A 13,765-nucleotide genomic window follows, 5' to 3' on the forward strand; every position below is an offset into this window, starting at 1 on the left:
TTGTGCAACATTCTGTAAATTTATGATTTTGATATAAAATTGAATACTTCCGTAAGTAATAAGTATTAAAAAAATAATAATAAACAGAATCCTTCCCTCGAGCTCACATGCCGTTAATTATTAAATCTACCATCGATTTAGCATGGGCATGGGAATCCACATTAGTATTTCTTCTCTGTATATTTTTTGCATAATTAATATATAATAATAAATGATCATCTGCATTGTTCGAGACCCACGGTTATGCTACAAGCTTTCTCAGTAAGCGTGTACCCAGGGAATTTGATTGATTAAAAAGTAAAAATAAAAAAAGGCAAACTGCCATATTGATTTAAATACTATGCTTAATTGATTCATTCTTATACATTATTATTATAGTTTTGTTTAACCAGTGATTTTATTGTACCTACAATGAAACATACGATTAAGATCAGTTGTGAGTAGGCCTATTTGATTGTATCGTAATTGTTTTATGATGTCTAGATAAAGAATTAATTTTATTTCAAGTTAAAACTTTTATTTAATCTTAAAAATGGGATGATTTCATCTCCTATGATTTTTATATACAAAGTGTACCAATCATTAAATATATATACACACATTGCATGTGATTTATTTCAATTGTTGACAACTGAAATGTTTTAACATTTTTTTTAAAGCAATACCAGGCAGTACAATTTTAAAAATGCATCCATGGACATATTTAGCATGCGTTTGTATTTTGGCTCCAAATTCGACCAGGGACGTATATACGTCCCTGATTCGACTAAGATATTTTTATCTTTGTTTTTCAATATCTGTTCTCTTATAAACACTGGAAAATGTCTTTTTTCAATAAATATATTTTATATTGAAAAATATTTCCATTCATGATATTTAGATTCTTCAAATCTTCGCGGCGCTACCAATCTTAGCTGGATTGAATGAGTAATATGAAGAGTTGTTGTGACGTCACAGAAAGAAAATGGCGGAGATCGCTGATTCGGAGAGCGACCACCAGCCAGGTAAATAAAGACCCCCTGTACTGTTAATAGAGTACATGTTACACTAAGTTTTTGTCCCAAAGCTAAAAGGCGTCTTTGAATTTGTATTTATTGAGCTATTTTGCCATAATAGTCCATATTTACTGGGAAACAAAACCGATAATTCCGCCGAGACGTCGTCTGTCACTCTATGTGTTGTTTGTTCTTGAGAAATCTCGTGATCATTGAGAAAGTTGTCATGTAAAAATACCCGGTGTTTGAATCTTTACATAAAATAGTCACATGAGCAAAAATTTTATTTGTTTATTTTGTCTTAAAGACAGAGTATACAATATCAAACTTGAAAGACATATCCGCTGTTTCAAAATTTTGCATCAGAGTCAGAGGTGAAAGTTTTGTTTTAATGCGCCATTCAGTCATTCATACATTCATTTATTAACTGGATTCACAATGTCATTACTTTCTTACTATTTATAGAACCCCGTGAATTTGTTATGTGTTTAAATATTTGTTTACAAACTTTCTCAAATGACCCTGGTTCAATGCCCTGCAGTCCAGTGTAGTTCGAATTTACTCCGTTTTTAGGTATCTTTACTGATGAATTAAAATAATAAATCTCCATTTAATCCTTAGATATGATAAGTAACGCAAATAATAACTTTGAAATGAAATAGATTTATATCGCTCAATATTCCTGATACAATATGATGACTCGAGCAAAATGCAGAGATATCATGTTGATGGAGCCTGAATGATCAAGATTATAAGTAATTTGTTTGAAACCACACTGCTGTGTATCTATAATTAAGTAGTATTATTTTCTCATTGTGTTGATGGAATGCATCAGTCCTCTTTGATGAAAACTCTTGAGTTTTCATTCCAATTAACCACTCTGGAATGTGGCCATTTTAGACTCGGTCCTCCATTCTCTTCATGTTGTCATTTTTTGGGAGGTTGCCTCACATCTGTAACTTGGAATTCTCACGCCACTTCCCAGCAGACAGTGTAGTTTGGATGGATTATGTATGGATTGTGTACAGGTTTGAAAGGTATTTGTGCGACCTATTGATTTGGGCTTGTTTAGTTTCATTTTCCTAATGAACCCATGCCAGATGTATGGACCGAAAAGTGATAAGTGTTGGTGGATACAACGGGTTTAATTTGGTGAAAGAGTCGGGAGTTTGTTCATTTTATTCAGTATTGCATGAGATTATTCACAGTGGATGCTGAAGTGATGATGTGAAATGATGTAATTTAATGTCATAATGTAATGGCAGACTCAGTAACAAGGTGTTGATGGAATCTATAATTCCTGTCATAGAATTGTTGGATCAGCCTACCTGTCTTAATGAAATGGTTTGTTGAAAAGTTATTTATTTATTAAGTATCTCTTTTTTCTACAGTTTACTTATGTTTGGTCATAGTGCAAATCTTAACATGCTTAAGGAGGTTCGAATGAGATTGTTATTTACTTATTTGCTGTAGGATAGCTGCACATTATAAACCCATCCTATATCAGTATAGTGCATATATCTATTAACCGTTGTAGTGTTAAAATATTCAAATTATTTTTGGATGTCTTTGGTTATCTGATGTATCTGTTGTAGAACACAAATGTTAGGAATTCTGTAGTGTAACCTGACAGAAAGCTGGCAAAAACAAATGGCATGTATGTAGTATTGTGTGGCTCTATAAGATCTTGATTCACACTAAGGGTGCAGCGATGTTGGTGTTTAGGTTTTTTATTGTTGCCAACTGGGTATTTTCTATTTGATTGACAGTTCATGGATTATTATGCTGTATAATATTTTTTTATATAATATTCATTTGGTAAAATATATGATATTTTTATCATTAGTTAAATGTTGAAAGAAGAATTATATTAATTAGGATAGATAAAATTAATTTTGTTTTTTTTTAAATTAATGTCTCAAAAGTGTAAAGTTTTATCATTGCTGTTGTAATTGATTTCTGTGCATACATTGCATAATTACCACTCTACCAGTATTAGACTCTAGCTATTACTGTACATGTGCTATAGTAAAGATATCAGTGGACCTGATTAGAAACTGCAAACACTGCATTTTAACAATCCCTGTGTATCTATAATCAAGATTTCAAGTATAGGGCTTTGTCATATTATTTCCCAAGAGTCTGATAAAAGCCCCCTCTCATGTTAAAATTTTATGCTGTGCTAACACACAGGTAAAGCTGATGCCTCCTCTTTTATACACAGTTGGAATATAAGTGTGTTGTAAAAATATACCTCTGGGACTGTCAGTCACAGGAATGTGACCCCGGGGTCAAGTTTTCTACATGGATTATTTTTATGTTTAAACCTGCCTATATGGGAGGTTTATAATCATCCCTGTCAAAATATTATCAGATTAGAATCAGTCTACTTGCATCACTGTTACTCTGAAAGTGAATCACATGTGTTAATTCTCTGTGGTCAGGATGTGTGTAATCATTAATCCAAAATAGGTGGTACCACTTGGCTACAGAATTACATACAGTTTGAAGTATTGAGGGAAATGTGTTAGGAAATATAAACCTAGGATGATATCATTGCTCGGTTTAACAAAGCCCATCACTATTACTTCCTCTTGTTAGTTGGAACAATTTCCAGAATCAATGTGATCGCCTGCATGTTCGCTGGGAAAACCTGTCATTGTCTTGTCGATATTCCTTGGAGTGTGGGGGACGATTTACCTGTGATTTACCTGTAATTTAACGAGGAAGAGAGGGATTAGTTGTACGGTCTGTTGTGTATTTCCCCATTATCTGAGGGTATAGGGGTGGACATTGGAGGAGTCTGGGAGGATTTAAGCCATGGTACACAGCATCACTGGGACAGGTAAGACCCTCATTATCATAATCAGGATAGTCCTCTAGTCTGGAATGTTTGGATGTCACAGAAACTCTGTGGGTGTCAGAAGGGGCCATTGTATATAGATGAAATCATTCACAAAAATGTATATTGTCGATATAACTCTGACATTCTCTTTATAATGAACATTATATAAGTAGTTAAATTCAATATTTTGTTTCTCAAGCAGACGTAAACAGTTGAATAAACAGTGTTACACTTACACCACATACATGTATGTATATAAATGTGTATTATTTTACTAGAGTTTGTGATTAATTTATTCTGGATAAATAGGGAGAGAGTCAATATACCTATACAAAGAGTTTGTATAAACCTTTTCTATTCTTTGTAAGATTTCTGTGGAAACAGCTGTTGCACAAGTTGATTTACAAGTAAGTACAATGTATCATAAGCAAGGCTTTGGTACATACCGTATATATAAGAGATTTTATTCCCAATATTATTTGATCACAATTTGTTAACCTGGATTTTACACTGAAGCTATGGGGACAACACATCAAAGGGAAACCTAATAAAAAATGGATGATGTTTTCCCATTATCGCATTGAATTACCAGTTAACACACACATATCTAGTAATGCATTGCTGGGTTTTGTCTTTGACAGTGCAACATGATGATAATTAATGTTCAATTTAATTATTGTGGTAGTTTGTGACAAATGTTTTTATAAGGGGTTCTTCTCTGCCCTCAGTTTTCACCTTATGCAATATTAAAAATAGAGGAGGAAATTAATATGTTCAAGTTGAATGCCTATAATGAAGTTGTGCATTCATATTTTAATCAGTACATGCACTGTCTGCCTTAATTCTCAGGTCCAAGCTGTTTTTCATTTTAAGCTGATTTTTTACAATGTGATTTACAGTAGAATGCATTAAGTAAACATCTGTCCAATGTAGCTCCTGGTCCTAATCTAGCTATAGGGCTGAACTGTTGACCAATGTTTACATGTACTTACATACATTGTATATATACACATTGATAGAAGAAGCGGAGACTTGCGTGTGTAAATGAGGCCCCTGTACCTGTCGGGTATACTCTGTCTGTGTGATTGTCTGTGGATCCTATCTGTATTGTGGTACGTGATGGGGAACAGGTAGAAGTGATTTAGTTGTGTGTGCAGAGTAAACTTCACAAATCAAAAAATCAGTAGAGACCAGCGGTGGTAGTGATGTAACAATCGAACATATTGAGTGAGTCATTTCTTCTGTCAAATCATTGAACAGGTAAAGGTCAGCTTATAGGCCCTCTTTAAGGTGGCTCTATACACCCACAGTTTATTCAAATTTTCAATAGAAGACCACAAAACATATACTTATCAAATATCAAAATGACGATAGGGATACTATAGGTATTTTTAAAGAATTTTTTAATGTTTTTTCGTGTTTTTGTAAAATATTTTTTAAAAAGACAGCTATCAACAAATTGAGAGAAATTATTTTGTCATATGATGGATATTTCCTTCGGACACATAAAAAAAAATATAACACTTCTTAACATTCAAAAATGTTACTATTGCAATTTTTTTTAGTATTTCCCCAAAACATATTTTTTCATATTTTCTTACTCTAATGACAAATCATCTGAAAAAGTTGCTTGATGTTATAAGAAAATGTATTTTAATAAATGTGAAATAAAAAATTGAATGAAAACAATTGCAAATAAACACAAAAAATATTTAAAATTTTATTTGGTATGAAAGTTCCTCATGTAAGGGTTATCGTTCCTAAGTCCCAAGGCCCAAACACCTTGGGGACTTTTCATTTCTGAGTTGAAGAAAATTTCCTAAATATAATGTTGGAATGATAAATACATGCATATTTCATTATAGACTTTTTCCTGTATAAGTGAATATATTCGCTTTAGTGCAAAACTAAGTCAAATAAATAAAGGGGAACATTGACTAGGCTAATAGGATTTATGTATCCCAACCTGAGAGAAATTCAAAGCAACCCTCTCATCCCCGTTAGGTGTCGATATTAATGTGCATTAAAGTATATTATAATTGAAATATTTTCACCTGTTTAGAATTTTCTTTCACGGTTTTCAACCAAAAAATACGTGTTAGAAATTTTGGAAAGTTAAAAAATTTATTGTTCTCAACGGGAATCGAACTCATGACCTACTGGTTTGTAGTGAATCCACTAACCCACTGCGCTACGGTGTAACATATCGATGATGCTAAAGAAACTCTTTAAAAATTTATACTTGATTTTATTGTTTATTTCGATAAATAATACCACACAACGTGAAGGTGTCACATACCACATTACTTGTAAGTAATGAATTTTCCAATTATCAAATTAAATCTATTCATTTAACACATTTTTCAAAAAAGCGGTTCCCATACAATTCACCTCAGTTTAAATCAGCCAGTACCGGAAATGCATGTTTCCAGATTTACTTTTTTGCGTACTGCGTCATCAAAAAGTGGTGTATAGAGCCACCTTAACTGAAGACTTGCAATGGTGGGGTTGACAGTTGGTTTGTGGTTTCAAAACAATTGCAGTTGTTTCAGGGTCTTCTTACTTCATTTTCATATTCTTTTAAGTTTCAGTATAGATCTGTTGCTGCGATGTCTGATTACATTACATGTCACACAGACAGCCTTGGTGTGACTCCATGCAGTCATGTGTTGCGTGATCTTGATGCACATGCATGCACATGCACCGGTACATACTAACACATGGAGTACTTAGAGTGACTGCATGTTGACAGTTGATGTATCTTAGATGAGGGCTTTTTCTGGCATATACTGTAAGGTTATGTAATATTCTGATAGTATCTGGCAAGTCAGGGGAGGTCTTTTTTTAATAATTCATAATGTATGCTGTTAAGAGATATATATAGATGTGGTAGGAAGCTCTTAAAGTTCATGTAAATGGTATACCAAAATTTGCATCTTCTTAATGAATGATGATTCTATTTATCTACCTATGATATGACAAGATCAACAAGTAAATGTGTTGAACAATAATTTCACAACAAGTTTTGTGAAGTATGTAAGTATACCTGAAATTTTATTGACAAAATCAGTGATTTATTGGGGAAATTAAGTATTTCTTTGACCATGAATAGAAGGGTTTGTCTAAACAGCTGACTTTTATCTACAGTGTATTTCCTGTACGTTTTCATTTTGACCTGAATACCTGAGAAGTGTATACACATCTTTATGTTGTGTTGTAATGGGTGGGTGCTAAAACATTTGGCAACTGTGTCAACCAGAACAGGCTTCTATATACATTACAAAAGGTAAACAGTGTCAAGTTTTATAGATGTTAAAACACATATTACATGGTTTTAAAATTTTATTAATATTTGACTTGGGGTTTAAAGCAGTCATATTTTTATCGGAAATACCTTTGACTTTGCATTGTTTATTTTAAAGTCCACCCTGATTGACATTATCAGATGACACCTATTTTTGTAAACAAAAAATTTAAAGTTGTTATCAAATTGAAAAAAAAAAAAACATGGAAAAGGCAAAATGTGGATTTACAAAACATTGCTAAAATATCTTAAAAACTATGTAAACTTGTCTTGGAGATAGGTTACATACATGTACATACACTGTTCAAGCATGACACCTAATGTTTGTTGACATCATTAAAATGACAGTACACACACATGCATGTGATTTATAGATTTTTGTGGGTAATTAACAATCATCAATATAAAACAACAGTGACAATTCACAGGGCCGGTCAGTGCCCAGCATGTGGTGACACAACCTTATCTGTACACATAAATATAAAAAATATTTCTCAGTGTTTTCAAACATTTCTATCAGTGCTGGACTGTCATCATTACTGCATTGTTAATGTAACTGTGGACCCCCCTGTGTGGATGTGGCTCGATTCTTTCTATGTCTAAGAATCAATAACTAATTGACATTTTGAAAACAATCATATGTGATAGTCATTTGATGGCCTCCCTGCCTTTGATGGATGGAGATAATGAGTTGTAATTGGACTAACGAGGACCTCAAATTGAGTGGATTAACAGGTACTAATTATCTGGCTGTTGAGTCTATTACAGTTGAATAGTACTTGATTTGTAAGTGTAAGATCTGTCAGAATAACTGTGAAATGAATAGTACTTGGTCATCCAGGAGTGTGATATATTACAGGTATTTCTCTTTGGCATCCTAGTTGATTATTTAAGGTGTTTCAGGTAGACATGGTGTTGCTCAGGCGTGAATTGTGATGTGGAATGGCCTTTTTATGTTGCACTGGATTATTTTCACTAAAATTCATGGCACCCAGACTTAGAAAGTCAAAGAGAGCTAGTGCAAAGAAGACTAATAGTGTGCAGATAGAAAAAGGTGGAATTATTTTGTAAAATTCTTCTATTAATATATTCAGCATGTACTATTTCCCATTCAAATGTTGGAGCTATATGCAAGTCATTTAGATGTAAAAACTGATAATTTTAGAAATTGTTAAGAACATAATAATTATTAAAGTAGAACATTTGTGACGGTACTCAAACTACATGTATGTAATACATGTACTATGAGTACCATCACAAATGCCCTGATTTAAGTACATGTGAATTAAGTGTCATTCATGTGCAGTACATGTAAGCAGATATGTTGATATAGATGTGGATTATTGACATGTCCACAATGATTGATGATACACTCAGTGGTCATTGCTTTAATTGTCTGAGATTATCATCAAGAAGATTGTCTATTTTCCAGGCTGTAATTTATACAGGATTTTACACCTTTTAACTTTTTCCAAGTGTTAACAAAATGGCCAAAGGTCATAAAATCACCCACCCAATGATCTGTACCATGGACATATTTAAAATTAATGATGTTCAAATGATTTCATGCCCCAGGGACATGTTTATAGGGGTGGTTGGATATCATATAAAGAATCAGAGACTGTAAAAACAATCACTCTCTGTTCTGTCTCCAAGAGTGTGAGGGCAAGACATCTATCCTTGTGTTAAATTTGTTGACTTTTGATATATTGTCCATTATCAGGACTTCGTCATAGAAAGATGGGCAAGGCATTCTTTTCAGGTAAAGTTGACAGCTCACCTTTCAGGTGAAAAAAGCCTAAAGTCAGATATAAGTGTTACGGATGTGGTGTGTTGATCCCAGTGAATAGACATATTGATTATTGAATGGTGTGATACTGTTGCTTAATAAGGTTGGATGTGTGTGTGGATGGTCTGTCATTTGGAGATAGGATTCTCAGTGACACCTGTGTATACCTGTATATCTGATCAGGTACTGTGATTGCCTAAATGGATTTAGCCACCACCAGCACGCAAACTTACCAAGGACTCAGTGGCTGACTACTGACCCCTCAGTAATTTATAGCCATCAACGTATTGATCTCACCTTTGTTTGCAGATGATATCCTTTTAGTTTTACTTTGATATTAGTTTTTTTCCTAAGGTTTTTTAAACGTTTGTATTTTCAGATGTAGATCATCACAGTTTTAATCCAGACAATGTGAACACTGCCGAATCATCGACCTTTAACCCTGATCACATGATGGAGGTGGAGAAGGTGGCGGGGGCAGGCTCCCCCGTGGACAGTATCGACCCGATGTCATGGTCCGGGGATTCCTTGGACCACAGTCTCCGTCTGGAGGAAGTCCCCATCACGGCGGGGGGAGACAACGCCGGTGTTCAATGTAAGTCTCCAGCAGAGAAACGTCAGCGGATGGATGACAGTAGTAGTGAGCTGATGAGAGGGTCCCCCCGGGCCTCCCCCAGACCACATACTGGGGATGACCACTCGGAATCGTCAGGGAAAGGTTCGTCACTGGACGACTCCAGGAAAAGCCCAGACACGAGAGAAAAAGGTATGCTATTCCTGTGTATATGTCCCAATTCTTAATACTAATACCTGTTTTGTTTCAGGAGTGTGTCTTTTATATAGGAACTAGACAATTGTAAGGTGAGACAGAAAAAGGATAAGGAACAGCATCCAAATGTCTACCTCAGTTTGTTAATGTCAGCTTTGTATAAGTTTAGTTCTGGAAAAGATTACAATTTTATTTTAAGCTAATGAACCCAGTTCCAATACTTAAAGAGCATGGTCTTGTTATTACATAACTTAGTTTTGCATTTAGCATTTGTTTGGCTTATGTAAAATTATTTATATACCTCCATGAAATGCAATGTCTGAATTTAGAACTCAAATATATACACCCCTTTGTAATAAAGTCCAGCACTTCCAGTTTCAAATTAACACAAATACCTCGCCATAGAATTTTAAAATATAAATTGTAAGATATTATCATGTAGGGCCAAGTTTTCACATTCATTTGATATTTAAAAATTCTGCAATCTGATAAATTGAGTCTTATGACTTCATTATATTTTCCAACAGAGGATAATGATGATGATGATCTGAAAGGTATTTCTCACCTGTGTAACACAAAGTCACATGTTTGATGTTTCACCCTGCAATTAAAGTTAATAATTAATTTGAAAAACAAGTTAACAATTCACAACTGATTTGATTGCAATTTAAAACCGAAACTAATAATTTTTGTATTTTAATGTAAATGATAAAATGTTGATCAGCTGATGCTAAAGTATGACCTGATTACCTCCCCTTTTCTGCAGGGACGGTTTTAGTCGCCTCAGGAAGGTCGTATGTCGTTATAAACGGCAGAGTGGTAGGCAAGTAAAGTTCCGATTTACACTTCTGTGTTCTACGGGAGAGACAACCATTCCCAATCAGGAACCACAATCGGTCTCTCTATAAACCCTAATGACGGGGCTGGTTCTCGTCTTACGTTAATGACATTTATATTAGTCAATGACAGCAAACATTAAAAGTTGAGCTGAAATGTATGAAAAAAATCATGAGAGTCAGGGAAAAATTAAAATGACCAAACAACATTGACTTCTTTTAACATTCTATGATTTCCCTGTATAAAACGTGTCTGAAACTTGATTGATAATCATCCAAACGTCAAAATACAAGAGAACGCTTTTTATATCAAATTTTGCCTGGATTGTGGTTCCTGTTTGGGAGTCCAGTGACCTTGCCAATCAAGGTCTGCATGCCTCTGTGCTAGTCAGAATCTCCTATGTGTTTGTTACAGCTTTTTTATGACGTCCCCTATGACAGGGTATATAGCTCCTATGACACAGCTCCTGTGTAGCATGGTGAACCTGTGATTTATTTTGCTGTAATCGGTGTATCAATGGTCATGTCTTCTCCTCCTCTATTCCTCTGTTTATTATTTTTAGTTTGGCTGGTTTTTTTTTAGCACCCTTTTCTTTACCATTATTTTAGTGAAAATTTTCAAAACTTTAAAACAATTTTAATTCAAAATGCTAATAAATGAAAAAATAATTCATCTTAGAAAAAAATTCATACTTTGTAAAAATGTTTATATATATATTGAATCAAAATCAGTATTCATTTTTCATGTAGTACAATTAATGAACTGCCCTTAATTAAGAGATACTCCAATAATTTTGGTAGAACTAAGAGGGAGTTTGTTGATAGTAGTAAGATTTGGCAGAATATTGGGATTGTAATCAGGATGACTTAGAAGTTGGCATTGTAAGTTCAATAATTTGGCAGATCTCTGAAGATCAGAACAGGAACAGAAAGGCTAGTTCTTATCAGGACATGTTGGTTAGTGTATATTTATAGAAGACCCTGATGTTGGTAAATCAGTTTTAGAAGCCTAAGCAGAAACAGATTCAAAATCAATGTAGGATGCCCTTAATATAAGTACCAACTTATATCAAATATGAATGAATGTTTTACCCCAAACATGACCTTTGATGTCCATGTATTGATGCATTACCAGTGATAGATAAACAGACCGGAACCTTCAATCCAGGACTATTACACATATATTATTATGTAATCATGGATATATATCATTGCTGACTTGCTAACCATTTACGATTACAACTTGTATATGTACTTGTGCCTCTACAAGATGTAACGTAATTTGCACTGTTACGTAACACTTGACCATAATCGGACCACAATCAGGTTGTCCATCAATATGGGCAGCTATTTACTGTGGATTTACACACCTATTATTAACAGTGATGTAATTAATCAGTGAAATATTGGCATTCATGTATAACATACATATATATATCTTGTTATTTGCACAGTTGTCCTTGCATTGAAATGTTTGTTTTTGTTAGTTGTTTCTTCAAAGATGATTAGGGTATTCTTCGTAAATTTATTATTCTTCGTGGTAAATGTAAATTATGCACTTTTAAAAACTAGACCTAGATGCACAATTTTGACAGCGGATGATTTATTTTAGTGGTCTTTATGGTTAACTTGTGTAGACAATTCAATACAGCTTTACTTGATTAATTTTAAATTGAAATATAATTTTGATAGAAATCTTACAGAAATGATCTATTGATTTATGGCATCTAAACTCATAATATTGTTATCTTAAAAACAGAAATAAGTGTTTTTCCTTTGATGTCTGTATTTTTCGAGATGGCACACCGATAGGACTACAACTTCCAGTTAATTTATTCAGGTTTATGATTTCATTGATTTTTACCTTGATTGGAAATTCATCAAACTGTTTTGTACACGTGAATCACTTTTCCTGGGGCCCGGCTGAGCTGTTGTTATGATAGGGTCCGTAAAAGTGGCCTGCAACATCTGCTCTGTTGCTGAAGCTGCTGTCTGTATCACCTCCAGGGAGACTCTTTAATGTGGGGAAGATGGAGGTGATAGGGTCGGCTCTTTCACGACACATGTTGCTGTAAAACGGATTTTAACAAAGAAAATGTTGCAAATCTGTTAGGGCTTTCCACTTCATTGGAGACCTCATGTTTTGTTGTGATGATTCTTAAAGACATTGAAATGCCATCTTGACTTAATCTTTGTCTCGTTTGATATAGTGATGAATTGAGTCTTAGAGTAGGAGCTGGATTATTATTGATTTTGAACTAATTAATCCCTGTTAATGATGATTATTGAGGTCGTAATAACTGATGAAACTGATACTTCAGATGCACAACGAAAAGAGAAAGACAAAGAAAGGGAGGAGAGGATCCGCCTTCAACAAAAAAAGATGGCGGAGGACCGAGCCAAAAAACTAGAGGAAATGCGGGAACAGCAGAGACTCGCCCAGGAAAAAAGAGAAAAACAACTGGAGCTTCGTCGCATGAAAATCGAGGAACTGCGAAGACGTGACGAGGAGCGCAGATTGGCTGTGGAAGAACGACGACGGAAACTAGAAAACCAAGATAGGGTAAGACACTGCAACCTTTGCATATTCGATGTTGTTTTGCCTTGTACCTGAAATGTTAACTAAAGCTTAGTCACCAACTAGAGGTGACAGACTTTTAAGGGCCACAACATGAATTGATTCTGTAAATAGTGCAGGTCTTGTTGAGCAGTTGTTGTGCAATGTTCACATTTGCTGCTGCATGGTCATGCACTGTGTTCTTTGACGGTGTTTGGAGGCTGTGATGATCAGACAATGGACTGGCACATCAAACCTGGGCACTGTCATTACATATTGATCTCCTTCAATGCTAGCAGTCTTTGATGATGTTGCTTTTAATTGTGAACTTCAGAAATATTTAATGCCCCTGCGTTTGATTGTATAATGTACAAGATGACAGGGCTAGAGGTAAATTGAGGGCCCCAGTATGTAGAGAGTTGACTGAAACTGATAGGCCATATTAACAGTATTAAGAATCCATTAAGATATTCAGAATTTCTGTTACATTTATAGAATACTTCCTTTAGATCTCGAGATAAGAATCTGTAACCTTCTGATTGTTTGGAAAGTCTTAAAAATTCATTGCTTTGTGTGTCTTTGTATATCGAGAAAAGATAAGATTCAGGAAAAGAGTTTAATGCTTTTGATGTCTGATGCAAATAGTTTCTGTCAATAAGCGTTTAATATG

At 34.4% G+C, this 13,765-nt stretch overlaps 1 protein-coding gene across 1 annotated transcript in view; it reads left to right on the top strand.

Annotated features, from left to right (window-relative positions):
* The window catches only part of LOC128184028 (inner centromere protein A-like), a 56,451-nt gene that overhangs the window by 23,401 nt on the left and 19,285 nt on the right, over positions 1-13,765 (top strand). Inside the window, exons 13-15 of the mRNA XM_052853310.1 lie at positions 958-1,004; positions 9,313-9,699; positions 12,860-13,101. Of these exons, the coding sequence (XP_052709270.1) occupies positions 958-1,004; positions 9,313-9,699; positions 12,860-13,101 (676 nt within the window). The remainder of the gene's footprint in view (positions 1-957; positions 1,005-9,312; positions 9,700-12,859; positions 13,102-13,765) is intronic.

The sequence above is a fragment of the Crassostrea angulata genome, chromosome 5, assembly GCF_025612915.1.
Source record: "Crassostrea angulata isolate pt1a10 chromosome 5, ASM2561291v2, whole genome shotgun sequence".
NCBI lineage: Eukaryota > Metazoa > Mollusca > Bivalvia > Ostreida > Ostreidae > Magallana > Magallana angulata.